This window comes from Mirounga leonina, unplaced genomic scaffold (genome assembly GCF_011800145.1).
Source record: "Mirounga leonina isolate KUSES-001 unplaced genomic scaffold, KU_Mleo_1.0 Mir_94, whole genome shotgun sequence".
NCBI classification, from domain to species: Eukaryota; Metazoa; Chordata; class Mammalia; order Carnivora; family Phocidae; genus Mirounga; species Mirounga leonina.
In genome coordinates, this window is record NW_023270855.1 from 517,773 (window position 1) to 533,450 (window position 15,678).

A 15,678-nucleotide genomic window follows, 5' to 3' on the forward strand; every position below is an offset into this window, starting at 1 on the left:
AAAAAAAAAAAAAAAAAAAAAAAAGCCAGGTAGCCATATAGGAACCAGAGCTAAGTATGTATCACCTGTTTCCTCTAGGATGCTAAATGCCAACCAGGGTCTAGCAGAGCATCGCTTTTGAGTTTATGGGGGCAAAAGGGGTCTCTATTTCATTTTATTTCCTTTTTTAATGTGATAAAATCCACATAATACAAAATTTACCATCTTAACCACTTGTGTCTGGTTCAGTGGTACTAAGTACCTTTATGTTGTTGTGCAGCCATCCCCACCATCCAAACCTAAGTGTCTGCCTTCAGCTCAGGTCATGATCCGCTGAGCAGGGCGCCTGATGCAGGCCTGCTTCTCCCTCTCCCACTCCCCCTGCTTTTCACCTTGTAAAACTGAAACCCTATCCCTGTAACTAATACCTCTCCATTCTCCTGCCCCTCAGTCCCTGGCAACACCACTGTGCTTTCTGTCCTAAAGGTTTTGACTACTCCAAGTACGTCAAAGAAGTGGGATCATAAAATACTTGACTTTTTATAACTGGCTTATTTCCCACAATGCCTTCAAGTTTTATTCATGTGGTAGCATGTGTCAGAGTTCCCTTCCTTTTTAAGGTTAGATAATATTCCATTTATTTCTAGACATTTTGTTTCTCCTTTCATCCATCATGCACACTTGGGTTGCTTCCACATTTTAGCTATTGTGAATAATGCTGCTGTGAACATGGGTATGCAAATGCTTCTTCAATACTCTGCTTTCAATTCCTCTGGGTATATTCCCAAAAGTATAAATTGCTGGAGCATACAGTATTTCTGTTTTTAACTTTGTTTGCTATTGCAAATGGAATTGTTTGGATGCTATTGTAAATGGGACTGTTTTTATTTTCCTTTTCAGAGTTTTCATTATTTATGTATAGAACTACATTTTGTTGACTTTGTTGACTTTGTATCCTGCTACTTTGCTTAATTCATTTAATTCTAACAGCTTTTTTTTTTACTTTGTTGACTTGTATCCTGCTACTTTGCTGAATTCATTTAATTCTAACAGCTTTGTTGTAGTCTTTAGGGTTTTCTTCATAGAAGATTATGTCATCTGCAAACAGCTAATTTTATTCTTCTTTTCCAACTTGGATGCCTTTTCTTTTTCTTACTTAATCACTCTGGCTGGAACTTCCAGTACTATGTTGAATACAAGTGGTGAATGCAGGCATCCTTACCATCTGATCTTAGAGGAAAATCTTTCAGTCTTTCACCACTAAGTATGATGTTTGCTGTGGGCTTTTCATATACAGCTTTTATTATATGGAGGTAGTTTCCTTCTATCCCTATTTTGCTGAGGGTTTTATCATGTTTGTCAAATCCTTTTTCTGTACCAATTGAGATGATCATGTGGTCTTTTTCCTTCATTCTGTTAATGTGGTGTATTACCCTGATTGATAATACATCCTTGCATTCCAGGAATGAGTCCCACTTGCTACTAATCCTTCTAATATAAGTATAGTATAATCCTTCTAGTATTTGACTGAATTCCATATGCTAATAAGTGTGTGTCACCTGTTTCCTCCAGAATCCTAAGTGCCAGCCAGTGTCTAGCAGAGCATTTGTTGATTTTTTTTGCATGAATGTTCATAAGGGAGGTTGGTCTATAGTTTCTTTTCTTGTGTCTTTGACTGCTTTTGGTATCATGGTTATGCTGCTCTCAAATAATGAATTAGGAGGTGTTCCCTCCTCTTCAATATTTTGGAAAAGTTTAAAAAGGTTTAGTATTAGATTTTTGAGTACTGATTCAATCTTACTAGGCATAGGCCTATTCAGATTTTCTATTTCTACATGATTTAGTCTTTTTTAAAAAAGATTTTATTTATTTGGGGCATCTGGGTGGCTCAGTCGTTAAGCATCTGCCTTCAGCTCAGGTGATGATCCCAGGGTCCTGGGATCAAGACCTGCATCAGGCGCCCTGCTCTGCAGGAAGCCTGCTTCTCCCTCTCCCACTCCCCCTGCTTGTGTTCCCTCTCTCACTGTCTCTCTCACTCTGTCAAAAAATAAATAAAATCTTTTAAAATTAAAAAAAAAGATTTTATTTATTTATTTGAGGGAGAGTGAGAGAGAGAGAGAGAGCATGAACTAGGGAGAAGGGGAAGTGGGAGAGGGAGAAGCAGACTCTCTGCTGAGCAGGGAGCCGGATATGGGATTCAATCCCAGGACCCTGGGATCATGACCTGAGCTGAAGGCAGACACTTAACCGACTGAGCCACCCAGGCACCCCTACATGATTTAGTCTTGGTAGATTTTGTGATTCTTGGAATTTGTCAGTTTTATCCAGGTTGTCCAGTTTGGAGGCACACAGTTGATAGTAGTCTCTCCTAATCCTTCTTATTTCTGTAGGATCAGTAGTCATTTTAGTAACTTCTGTTTTTTTTTTTTTTTCTTAGTCCATTAAGCTAAGGGTTTGTCAATTTTATTGATCTTTTTGAAAAACTGTTTTCTATTCTCTATTTTGTTTTACTCCTCTAATTTTTTATTAATTCCTTCCTTCCACTAGCTTCGGGTTGAATTTGTTCTTTTTCTAGAAATTCCTTAAGTTGTAAAGTTGGGTTGTTAATTTGAGGTCTCTTTTTTAAATGTAAGTTTTATTGTCATAAATTCTCCACTTGTCCCATAAGTTTTGCTCTGTTGTGTTCTCAGTTTTCTTCATCTCTATTTTTTTCTAATTTCCCTTATGATTTCTTCTTTGGTCCATTGGTTGTTTAAAAATGTGTTCTTTAGGGGTGCCTGAGTGGCTCAGTCATTAAGCATCTGCCTTCGGCTCAGGTCATGATCCCAGAGTCCTGGGATCGAGCCCTGCATTGGGCTCCCTGCTCCGTGAGAAGCCTGCTTCTCCCTCTCCCACTCCCCCTGCTTGTGTTCCCTCTCTTGCTGTGTCTCTCTGTCAAATAAATAAATAAGATCTTTAAAAAAATGTGTTCTTTAATTTCTACAACTTTGTGAAATTTTCCAGTTTTGTTAACAATTCCTAACTTCATCCAGTTGTTGACAGAGAAGTTTGTATAATATCTATCTTTTTTAAATCTATTGAAACTTAGTTTGTGGCCCTAATATTTGGGACATCCTGAAAAATGCCCCATTTGCACTTGAGAGTGTATGCTTCTGTTGTTGGGTAGAGTTTTCTGTGTGTGTCTATTACATCTAGTTGGTGTATTGCAATGCTTAAGGTGTCTTCTGTTTCCTAATCTTCTGTCTGCTGTCTTCCACTATTGCAAGGGGGATATTGAAGTCTCTAACTATTATTACAGAATTAGTTCTCCCTTCCATCTGTAAGTTTTGGCTTCATATATTTTGGTAATCCATCATTAGGTGCATAAAAGTTTATAATTGTTATATTTTCTTGTTGTATTGGACATTTATTAATATATAAGGTCCTTCTTTGTCTCTGGTAAATTTTTCTGTCTGATCCTAGTATTGCTACCCTTGCTCTCTCTTTTGGTTACTATTTGCATGGAATACCTTTCCCCATCCTTTCACTTTCAACCCATTTGCGTCTTTGGATCTCAAGTGAGGCTCTTGTAGACAGCATATAGTTGAATCATGTGTTATCCATTCTGCCAGTCTCAGTCTTTTGACTGGAGAGTTTAGCCTATTTACATTTAAAGTAATTAATGATATGGTAGGACTTCTGTCATTGTACTTTTTGTTTAGTGTATGCCTTATAGTTTTTGTCCCTCATATCCTGCAATACTGTTTTCTTTGTGTTTAGTTGATTGTTTGTAGTGAAATGTTTAAATTCTTCTCTCATTTCCTTTTGTGTATATTCTATAGCTGTTTTCTTTGTGGTTACCATGGGGATTATATTTAATATCCTAAAGTTGTTAACACTCAAATTTGAATCTATACCACCTTAACTTTAATAACTCTGCTCCCTTACAGTTCTATCTTCATCCGTTTGGTTGCTGATGTCACAAACTTAGGTCTCCATACACTGTGTGCCCTAAAATATAAACTAAAAATTCTTTTAAATGTATTATTAGTCTCTTAAATCATGTAGAAAACGAGTACAGTTACAAACCAGTGATACATTTTTACTAGCTTTTAAAATTGCCCATATTATACCTTTATTGAGATTTTTACTCTGTCATAGGGCTTTAAGTTACTGTCTGATTTCCTTTCATTTCACTATGCAGGACTCCCCTGAGCATTTCTGGCAGGGCAGGTCTCATAGAACAAACTCCTTCACTTTTGTTCATCGGGGAATGTCTTTTTTATTTTTTATTTTTTTGGTTCATAGAAGCTTTATTCATAATAGCCAAAAACTGGAAATAATCAAAATGCCCTACAATGGGTGGATAGCTGCAGAAACTGTGGTACATAAATACCAGGAAATACAATTCCTTAATAAAAAGGAACTGCTACATACAACAACTTGGATGGATCTCAAGGAAGTTATGCTGAGTTGGGGGGAATCCCCAAAAGTCATTACCTATATGATTCCATTTAAAATGATAAAATTATAGAGCTGAAGAAGAGATTAGTGATTGCCAGGGCTTAGGGATTGGAGGGGAGGGGTGTCCATAGAAGGCTAAATGTTAATTATAAAAGGACAGCATGATGGAGAACTTTCTGGTGATGAAATAGTTCTGTATCTTGACTATAGTGGTGGTTACACATGATAAAATGGTACAGTATTACACCCAGCCATCAGGGAATGTCTTATCTTCTCCCTCACTTTTAAAGGACAGTTTTGCCAGATACAGAATTCTTGGTTAACAGTTTTTTTCTCTGAGCACTTTGACTATATCAGCCCACTGTCTTCTGACCACCAAAGTTTGTAATGAGAAATCTGCTGATAATCTTATTGAAGATCCTCTGTATGTAATGATTTGCTTCTCTCTTGCAGCTTTTAAAATACTCTGGCTTTGGCTTTTGATTATCCTGTGATATTTGATTATAATAATGTTTCAGTGTGGGGCTCTTTGATTTCCTCTTACTTGGAGTTCCCTGAGCTTCTTGGATGTTTATATTCATGTCTTTCATCCAATTTTGGAACTTTCATTTATTATTCTTCAAATCTTCTCTCTGCCCCCTTTTCTCTTCTCCTTCTGGGACTCCTATGATGCATATATTAGTCTTCTTATGATGTCCCACTAATTCCTTAGGGTCTGTTCACTATTTTCAATCTTTTTCTTTCTGTTCTTCAGCCTTGATAGTTTCCATTGTCCTATCTTCAAGATCACTGATCCTTTCTTCTCCCTGCTCAGATCAGCCTTTGAATCCCTTTAGTGAATTTTTCATTTTTCTATTCCATTGTGTATTGTCTTTGTTTATATGAATCTTGTGGCCTGTCTCTGTGTTAAGAATCATCCTGCAGTGTAAACTTAGGTCTTTTCTGAGACTTTCCTTGGGCATGCATGGTCACTAATTCTTCCCATATGTTGTTGTTTTTGCATGTCCTTGGTCTTTAAGGTCTAGCTCTCCCAGGGGGAAAAAGCAAAAAATGAAGGGAGGAAAAAGCACTGGCCCTTTAAATCCCCTGGAAGACAAGTGGGGGTGAGAAGAGGAGGTGGCTTGCAACAGTGAGGGGAGATGAAACAATGGCCACCTGCCTATTTGTCTGTACCCCTGTGGTCAGAAGCACCAATCAGGGATCAGATCTCCAACATTTGGAGGACAAGGTCCTTTTTTGCCCACCCTAGTTCCAACAGGCTGTGTGCTAGTTGCTCCAGAAAATCTGAACAGCTGCCTGCCACGTGGCTGGGAGTGATGGCTGGGTAAGTGTTACTATGCTTAGAGCTAAAATGGGTGGAAATTAACCACAATTACTGTCCAAGCCTTCCCCCTGGAAATTGCAAGCTTTCAATAGACTCCAGAGTTCTAAAATGGCTGTATCAGACAGGTTCTGCCAGTGCAATCATTATCTAGTGGGGGAGACAGATGCATGGTGCTCCTACTCTGCCATCTTTCTCTGTGTCAAAATTTTTAATTTTTGTTCTTTTTGCTGCTATTTCTGCAGGAATATGGTAACTCTTTCTCTTTTGCTTGGTCTTTTGAATGATCTTTATTCCTATTTGGTGGTGTTTGCCTTTTTTTTTAAATACCAGTCTAGTAAGCTTTCTGGCTATATGTCCCCAGGTATTTATGAAGGGATCATCTTGTTACCTTTCAAAAACTTGTTATAACTTCTGCAATTCAGCCCAACAGCTCTAAGAAAATTTCATACATATAAATGTACAAAAGTAGAGAGAATAGTATCATGAGTCCCCAGGTCCCATCACCAGCTTCAGCAGTGATCAACTCATAGCCAATCTCCTTTTACCTAGACCCCACCAAATTCTCCATCTTCCATGTTATTTCAAAGCAAATTCCAGGCATGTATCATTTCATCTGTAAATATGCCAGTCGATATCTCTAAAAAGATATGGATTCTTTAACATAATCACAATACCATCATCACATTTAGAAAAACCAGTAATCCTTAATATTAAATATCCATAATCCATAAGTGATTGGAGTTTTTAAACTTAGTTTGAATTAGAATCCAAATTAGATCATGCTCTGCAATTGGTTGTGTTGTTAAATCCTTTTTGCTCTATAGGTTTCCTCTCCATCTTGTTGTCCTCCTGCAGTCCAGTTGTTGAAGAAACCATGTCACTTTTCCAGCACTGAAGTGCTCCTTAGACTCTGTGTGCACTGGAATCCCCCCTAGAATCCGCATTTCTGACAAACACACAGGTGATATGCAGGCTAGCCTGAGGATCAATGCTGAGCAATACGTCCCTCATGATTTTGCATTCCCATAAATTGACGAGATCTAGTTGAGGAGAAAATATTGTGACCCAACAATTTTACATCTAAAGAGAACTAGTAGGGAAAGGGTATCTTTTTACCCCAGTTACCCTGATAAGAAATAGAACAACAACGAAAGCTCTCCACCACCACCAGCACCACCACATCCATATAGCAAAGGAGGGCAAAAGCAAAGCAGCACTGCACCAGCTGTAGGATCACACTGACCAGCTAAGGGAATGAAAGTGAAGGAAGTATTAAAAAAAAAAAAAAGGTTAAAACTGAATGCAATCATGTATCCTTTGGGATGAGTACCACTGACCCTAAACGTACCTGCCCCTACAATGGGCACATGTGGTTCGAGGGAAGTTGGTCCTGACACCCAGGAAGTGCTCTCTGCTGTCATCCCAGGTGACCTGCATGAGCCCCACCAGCACCTGGGCAGGTGGGCTGTGTGTGAGCTGCATGTGGTCTCTCTGGCCACCCACCTCAGCCCCCATCATATTCACAAGCTTCTGGTCTCAGCCCTCCACCCCAAAGCCAGGGGAGTGTAGCCTGGAGGGTTCCTGGAGCGGGGGGTGGCCTGCACCCCTGTGCACGTGACAGGCCATGGGACCCACAGTGGACAAAGGAGCAGCAGCCCATGATGCTTTGCTTAGGGTTGGGAAAATGTCAGTGGGTTCTAGCAACAAATGCAGGAAGAGCCACAGAATCACCATGGGGGTGGCAGGGCCCCTCTGGGCCTCCCAAGTGGAGTGACCAGATGTAGCTGCCCACACTGGGTGGACCATGCCAGCCCTAAGAACAGGGATTCCTGCTCGGGAAATCCCAACAGATGATGGTCAGTGTCTGCCATTATTGTGAAAGATTTTTATTTAGTATTATTTTCAAGTTTATTATTTCACTTAAAAGTTGGTTGTTGGAATTCTATTTCTAAATATATGCCCAAGGGCACCTGGGTGACTCAGTTGGTTAAGCAGCTGCCTTCAGCTCAGGTCATGATCCCAAGGTCCTGGGATCGAGTCCCTCATCGGGCTCCCTGCTCAGTGGGGAGCCTGCTTCTCCCTCTCCCTCTGCCCGTCCCCCCCGCTTGTGTGCTAAGAAATAAAATCTTTTAAAAAAATAAATATATGTCCAAGAAAACTGAAAACATGTCCTCACAGAAACCTGTCTATGAATGTTCACAGCAGCATAATTCCCAAGAGTCAAAAGGTAGGATCGACCATTTTTGTCCACTTTGTCCATTTCGACAAAGTATGGTCCATCAACACAGGGGACTGTCACACAGTCCTAAAAAAGCATGGAGTTCTGACACATGCCGTAACATGGACGGACCTTGAAAACATTCTGCAGAATGAAGGAACCAGACACAAAGGCCACCACTATATGGCTCCACAATTATGAAATGTCCAGGAGAGACACACAATGGGGGGAAAGGGAAGGATGGGGAGTGACTACTAATGGGGACCGGGTTTCTCTGGATGATGAAAATATTCTAAAACGAGATGATAGCGATGGTTGTGTATTTGTGTAAATATCCTGACAACTACTGAACTGTACTTTTTTTTTTTACTTATTTATTTAAGAGAGAAAGAGCACACGAGCAGGGGGAGGGGCAGAGGGAGAGGGAGAGAATCCCAAGCAGACTCCGCACTAAGCATGGAGCCCGATGCAGGGCTTGATCTTATGACCCTGAGATCATGACCTGAGCCAAAATCAAGAGTCTGATGCTTAACGGACTGAGTCACCCAGGCGCCCCCTGAATTGTGCATTTTAAAAGAATTTTATAGGTGTGTGAATTATACCTCAATAAAGCTGTTACTTATTTTTTTGTAGTGTTGATTTTTAAAGATCTTAAATCTTAGTCCTGCATCTCAGCAGCATCTCTGGCCCCTGGGCACGCAGACACTTTGCAGTCATGGCCCCTTAGCCCTCAGGACAGTGGCGGGGCAGTAAGGCTCAGAGAGGTGAAGTGCCCAGAGCTGCACTGAGTGGGCAGGGCCCTGCCCGTCCCCCATCCAGGGACAGGGAGGTCAACCAGCTGAAGCAGTGGGTCACCACACTGATGATGTCCATCACCAAGGAGGAGGAGATGGCTGCCGAGCTGGAGCTCAAAGCCCGAGTCTTCCACTTCGGCGAGTACAAGGGTGATCAGGAGGTAGGCCCCCAATCAGCAGCCAGTGGGCAGCGGGCATGGAGGGAGTGAGGGTGATAAGAGCACATGTGGGAGCACCCAGTGCCCCCTACCACCTTCCAGGCTCTGTAGGCCTGACTGAAGGGCACTGGCTGGAGAAGGCCCTTGGTCCCCAAACTGGAGCCACCCTGTGTATTTATGCCCCTTGGCCGTTCAGCTGCCCAGCACACCCCCTCCTTTCCTTCCTTCTTTCATTCAGCAAATACATCTGTTTCTTCAACACAAAGTGTCTGAAGGTGACCCTGCCAGGAGGAAAAGGCATGTCCCCAAGACAGCCTGAAAGAGTGAGAGAATTCTGAGGGCACAGAGGGCCAGGAATGTTCCAGGGTGCAGTGCGCACCCTTCCTGACAGTGCCCTCGGGGCCATAGGTACGGTCCCAGCTTCCTAATTCATTCAAACTACTGTTGAGCACCTACTGTGTGCCAGGCCGGGCCAGGTACGTAGGACGCCACAACACGCAGGCTGGCGCACCCGCCGCCTGTCAGACAGACAGACTCACTGGGCGCTGGCTGTGCCCCACTCCTGACCTGAGCCTGTCTGTCTGCTGTTCCTCATGCAATCCTCATGCCCACTCCATGTGGTAGGGAGTGTTAGCTTTCTGAATGTCAGAACAGGCTCAGAGAGGGGAGTTCATCTGCCCTGGGCCACACAGAAAGCAGCTCACAGGACAGGGTCCTGTGGGGAGCTGAGGTCAGTGCAGGGGCAGAACAGGGCCCCGGAGGAGGTGACTGGGCCCCATGGACACACCAAGGCAGCTGGGGTAGAGCCCCAGTGGTGGCTGGAACCCTGGGTCTGGCTGACCACAGGAGGGCAAGGGCAGCTCTGGTCAAGAAAAATCCAAGTGTCCAAGCTGCTTTTCCCATGCTTGCTGAGTGTGCTGGGCAGGGTTCAGGGAGGTCAGCCACATCACGGCAAGGGCACTGGGTGCGGCCAGAGGCCCATGTGACCCCTCTGCCGGCCTGCCTCCCTCGCAGGACAAGCTGCTGGCAAGCCTGAACCGCAAGGTGCTGGATGTCTACCAGCACTGCATTGGCACCCAGCAGGAGTCCAACCTGGGCACCGTGCACATGCTGACCGTCATTGAGCACCACCTGCATGAGCTGCTTGAGAACCTGGAGCGCGTACCCCAGATCAAGATCGAGGAGGCCGAGAAGGCCAAGGAGAAGGAGCGCCGCATGAGGTGAGAGCCCAGGCCCCTGCCTGACCCCGCGTGGTCTAAAGGGCGCCTCACGCCTTACGCAGTAGGGAGGGCCCTGAGGGCGAGGACGCCCTCCACAGCCCTGCTCCTGCTTGGGCTGGCCCAGGCTGGGCCCGAGGGCGAGGTCAGACACAGACCTGTCCTCAAAGAGCTCCCAAACCAAGGAAGACAGGACCCTGGTGCTCCATGCTGAGACAAAGCCAGGGGTCTTCCAGAGAGGGCACCAAACTTAGCCCCAGGGAGGGCAGCCCCTCTCCTGGAGGGAGGGATGATGTGGACTCAGGGACCCCAGGAGCCAAAGTGAGGGTGAGACAGCATGGCCTCACCCCAAGGACAAGGGACATCGATGGCCATTTTCCCTGCTGGATTGGAGAGGGAGAGACTGGCACTGCCAGAGCCCAGGGGAGGGATGATGCAAACTCGGGGAGAAGCTGAGGAAGCCCAGTTTCATGGCAGAGGCAGGCAGGAACACTTGGCAGTGTCAGAATGCTGGACACAGGCAGCATGGACCCATCCTCCTAGGGGAGGCCCAGGGAGCTCCCCACAGACCCACTGGCTCCTCTGACCTGGGGGCTGCCCAGTTCACTCCATGCAGGGCCCTGAGACATCTGCAAAGAGCCATTTGCCTCTCCCACAAGCACAGGGGCTCTTCCTCTGTGTCGCCTGTCCTACACCCGGGTGGGAGCAGGTACTGGGCAAAGGTTTGATGACCAGAAGACACACAGGGCGACCAGTGACCAGGGATGGGGACCAAGGAACGTGGGCCTCCAAGGGGTAGGAGCTGATGGAGCTGAGCTGGGAACCCCCAAGAACAAGAGCAGAAGCCAACCTGGCCTGGCAGGGAAGGGTGGAGAGGAGAGGGGAGTTTTCTCCTACAGGGAGGGCCATGGCCTGATGGCTGCACATGAGGAACTGGGAAGGGGATCTGGGAGCTTCCCCAGGTGCCTCCAGTCTTTAATCCGTCTTGTGCTACCCCTGGCACCCAGACTCCGGGAAGAGAAGGTCTTGATGCAGAAGCGGCTGCAGGAGGAGCGTCTGCAGCGGGCCCAGGCCCGGGCCCAGGCTGAGATCAAGAAGAAGGTGGGCAGGGTGGCCCCGGGGAGTCACTGGCTGGGGAAGGGCCCCATGACCAGGCACAGTGGGGCTGGGAGGGGCTGGGGGCCTGCAGCCAAGCCCGGTTCACCCCCCTTGCAGGTGCTAATTGCTGAGGTGCTGGGGGAAAGAAAGATGGGGCCATCCGAGTAAGGCCAGGATAGAGCAGGGTCTCCTGTTCCTAGCCCGCCAGCCCTGCTACCCCTCAGGACCTGCTTCCTCTGCTGGTCCTCCCCTGGGTCTGCCTGCCCTCCTGCACACGCACTCCCAGTGGGTGACTGACCTGGCTAGCATCCTCCCAGCCTCCGCAGGGTGCAGCTCAGCCCCCGCAGGGTCCCACCATACCACTGACACCCCAGCCAGACCCCATCACTCCGGCTCATCACCCATCACTAGTGCTCCCCCTGACCGCCCCCCCAGGGAACAGGCTAGAACAGTCACTTCCTTCTGGCCTTGGCAGCAGGTGTGCTCCCTAAAGCAGGCCCGAGCCTGGATTCAGCCCCTGGCAGACAGATTAGGCTGCGGGGCTGCTCTCTGAATAGAGCAGCGCTCTCCACGCTGTCCCACGGGGACGGCACACACCGTAGGGTCTCCCCTTAAATCCCTGGAGCGAAGGAAGTGGGCTCCCTGTTTAGCCGGGTACTTCCCCGTGTTTCCAGCTGCGCGCCACAACACACATCCATCTAGGGGCCCACAGCCCAGGGAACAGGCTCTGGAAATGCTGGGGAGACTCCCTCCCGAGTCATTTCAGGGCAGCTCCAGCCCTGAGCCCGCGGGCTGACAGGGGAGGCCGGGACGTCCCCTGGGCCCCACAGCCCCAGCTCACCAGCTTCCAGGCACAGCTCACAGAGTCCGCTTGCTCTGCAGAGGGGCAGGAGACTGGTGAGTCGCTCCCGGCCCCCAGCTCTCAAAGCAAAGGAGGAGCCTGAGCACGTGGTGGTAGACAAGGACAAGGAGGAGGAGCTGCTGTTCTTCACCTAGGCTTCCGGCGCCGAGGACACAGCAGGAAGCAGGGGCCGAGTGAGCTGGCCCGTGGCGGCTGTCACCATGTCCCCATGCCCCTCCCGGCCTCCCACTGTACATTTCCGTACTCGCGTGAAATAAACTCCCCCTCATTGGTGGCCCGATGGCCCGTTTAAGGAAGCAGGCTGGTTCCAACATCCACACCCTGCCCTCTAATCCCTGAACCCCAAGCCCATGCTCGAGGAAGGAGCCCATCCTGGCCCTCAGGTAAGGTGGCTGCTTTGAGACACGAAGGCCAATTCCACAAGAAAAGGAGGCAGCAAGTTATAGGCGGATGAGAGAGTTCTCACTACTGACTGAACACAAAACATGACGCCCACACTACACACACTTCCGTGAAGTAAAGCCAAGCGACACCGTCATCACATGACTATACAAAAACTTTTATTCATTTGTACTACAAGTTGGGCCCACGCCACCAGGGAACCCAGTGCCCAGAAAACTGACAGCCAGTACCAATCACATCATGGTGGTGGACATTCCCAGGGGACGTTCCGAGGAAAGTTCCAGCGACCCAACCCAGAGAGATCATTCCCTGGCCCGGCCCCTCCTCCCATCAGGACAGTGCAGTGTGGCCACCAGGCCACCCGGCCCCCACGGTCACCCTGGCAGGCGGACTGGCTCCTGGTGTAGGGAGGCTGGGAGACCTGGAGGCGGAGGGGCCAGGTGGACACAAAACTTTAGTCTGTGATGCAGCACAGAGTTCTGTGGGTAAAAACTGTTTATAAATGGAGACCGAGTTCCTCTGGGTAGAGAAGCACCCTGGACAGACAGCACCTCAGAGCAGGAAAGAGAGAGGACTCACCACCGAATGCTGGGGTCATTTCCAAAAGCCCAAGGCCAAAAACTCAAGAAATGAAGAAACATAGAACAGGCAGAGTTTGGACAATTCCAAGTCCAAGAACAAAAACAGCATCTGAATCAACATAAGCCTCAAAGGCACAAGGCGAACAACAGCATTTCTGAGTGACCGTGTGGCCCGTCTCGCCAACAAACAAACACGTGCGAGGTTATCCGCTCGCCTCCTGTGCAGGACCGACCGTGCTCTGCGAAAATACACGGTGACACAGTACCTGCACGTCTGCAGCCACGACGAGCATGTACAAGCCACTCTCACTGTCCTACACGTAGCGCAGAGTACTCAGGCCCTGACTGTAGAACCTGGACAAATTATTATTAAACATGAACGCCCAAATGCAGAAGTTAGAAAAATGTAAAGTTTTACCTCTAGCATCCCCAAATTAGGAGCTTCAAATTTGGCCTCTCTGTGGAGGGCTCGCTACCAGGGCCCCAGTGTCCCCCTCTGCACTCCCATCTCCTTCCCCTCATACGAGCTGCCTGCCTGCTCTGCCAAAACAGGGATTCGAATTTGGCTTCACTAAGACAATAGGATCACTTCTGCCCTATGGGGTGACAGAATCAGCCCAACCACAACCACCACCCAAGGGGCTGGGAAACAGCTCTCAGAAAGGGGAAACAGTTTCTAGATCTCTCTCAGGCCAAACGCTAAAACACGGAAGGTGAAAGATCCCATTTGCTTTTACTACAGTTGAAGTCCTATTTGACTAAAGAATCCATACTCTACCCTACTTCCTGCCTAAGTCTGTTTTTCTAATACAGCAGGGGCTCCATGGCTTAGATCAAACGGGACAAGGGATGTCTGCGCACCGCCAAGTCCGGAAAAGGCCTGTGCCTTTGCCCTGAGGGCAGTCCTTGCCTCACGTTCATGTAAGGCGATTTCAACGAATGCTGCCCCAAACTGGTTCCTGATAAAGTGTAAGAAAAACATTTTTGAGAAACATGCCCAAAAGTCTCCGAGGAACTCAGCTAGCCTCCTGAGCTTAAACCCAGTGGGGTCCCCCCCAGGCCTATAAGACCACGAAACAGAGTCCGGGGGCCACAGACTGTCCCCGGGGCAGAGGGTCGCTGTCACTGCAGGTCCCGAAGGTTGATGGTGCTCCCTGCACACTGCACCTCCTCCGGCCCGGGAGCCCCTCCAGCTGTAGGAAGCACCTCCTGAAAAACCAAGCAGAGTCGTGAGCAGCAGAGCTGGGGGCTCGGGCGGCGCAGGACCACCTCCCAGAAGGCAGCACCGCGGCCGCACACACCAGCATCAAAACCCGCAGGGCACCTCTCACTTTCCTAAAGCGAACTTGTTTTCCCCTTATTTTCACATATGTTCCTTGAAGAAAGAAACTTTCCTATAAACAAAAAGAAGGCAAAGTGAACTTAATGATACTGTGTTGCAGGTCTCCTCAGAAATGTGACTGTCCTTGTTTAATTCATAACCCTTTCCCCGTTCGGTATGAGGAAGCGCCTCTCCCAGTTCCTGACCGCCTGTGGGCAGCATCAGCGGCTACGCCCCCGCCCACCTAAGCCACCTCCTTCTGCTAGAAGAACACCCCCACAGCATTAGATTCAAGGCGATGGCGAACACTTTTTAGCCAGTTATTTGTACACCACCAGATTTCTTTAAGAACGATCTCATGAGTGGGAATACCAGGCAGAATGGAGTCGACATCCGTGAGGTTTTCTGAATGCACGTTCCCAAACTGCATTTGAAGGAGCCCCTGCTCCAGCCATCTGTGAGCCCCACCCACCCCTCTGTCTACCAGCACTTTACTTGATATTTATTTTTGACGTTTTAAGGAAAACGTTGAACAGCCTAATTTGAATACAAGAAAACTAAAATTACTATGTGTAGGGATTTAAAAAAAATATATTCAAGGCTGAACTGTTAGAAATTTGATAAGCTATCTACTTTATTATTTTATAGCCAAATCTAAATTACCCATTGCCACCTATATTTGGTTTATCTGCTTACTTAAGCAAACTAAATTTCCTGGGTCTGTTTTCCCATAGGTTAAAAACTTGGCTGGCCTAGGGGCGCCGACTCTTGGTTTTGACTCAGGTCTGATCTCAGGGTTGTGAGACTGAGCCCCGTGTCGAGCTCTGCGATCAGTGCAGAGTCTTCTTGGGTTTCTCTGCCTCTCCCTCTCCCTCTGCCCCTGCCTCCTGCCCCAAATAAATAAAGCTTTAAAAACAAAAACTGGCGGGCGCCTGGGTGGCTCAGTCGTTAAGCGTCTGCCTTCGGCTCAGGTCATGATCCCAGGGTCCTGGGATCGAGCTCCGCGTCGGGCTCCCTGCTCAGCGGGAGGCCTGCTTCTCCCTCTCCCACTCCCCCTGCTTGTGTTCCTGTTCTTGCTGTCTCTCTCTGTCATATAAATAAATAAAATCTTAAAAAAAAAAAAAAAATGGCCAGCCTATTACCCACAGGAGAAAGTGACTAGAATTTTTTTATATATATTTCAAAGAGCATTTTATTTTTTAAAGATTTTGCTTGTCAGACAGCACAAGCAGGGGGAAGTGGCAGAGGGAGAGGAAGAAGCAGGCTCCCCACTGAGCAGGG

General features: G+C 47.4%; 2 protein-coding genes across 2 annotated transcripts in view; one reads left to right on the forward strand and one right to left on the reverse strand.

The window, feature by feature from the left end:
- Positions 1 to 12,227, forward strand: part of CFAP100 (cilia and flagella associated protein 100) — a 51,447-nt gene extending 39,220 nt beyond the window's left edge. Inside the window, exons 14-17 of the mRNA XM_034997353.1 lie at positions 8,784 to 8,919; positions 9,931 to 10,136; positions 11,141 to 11,234; positions 12,114 to 12,227. Coding sequence (XP_034853244.1) covers positions 8,784 to 8,919; positions 9,931 to 10,136; positions 11,141 to 11,234; positions 12,114 to 12,227 — 550 coding nt within the window. The remainder of the gene's footprint in view (positions 1 to 8,783; positions 8,920 to 9,930; positions 10,137 to 11,140; positions 11,235 to 12,113) is intronic.
- Positions 12,228 to 12,600: 373 nt separating this feature from the next.
- Positions 12,601 to 15,678, reverse strand: part of ZXDC (ZXD family zinc finger C) — a 41,591-nt gene continuing 38,513 nt past the window's right edge. Inside the window, exon 10 of the mRNA XM_034997351.1 lies at positions 12,601 to 14,285. Within this exon, the coding sequence (XP_034853242.1) occupies positions 14,199 to 14,285 (87 nt within the window). The 3' untranslated portion in view covers positions 12,601 to 14,198. The remainder of the gene's footprint in view (positions 14,286 to 15,678) is intronic.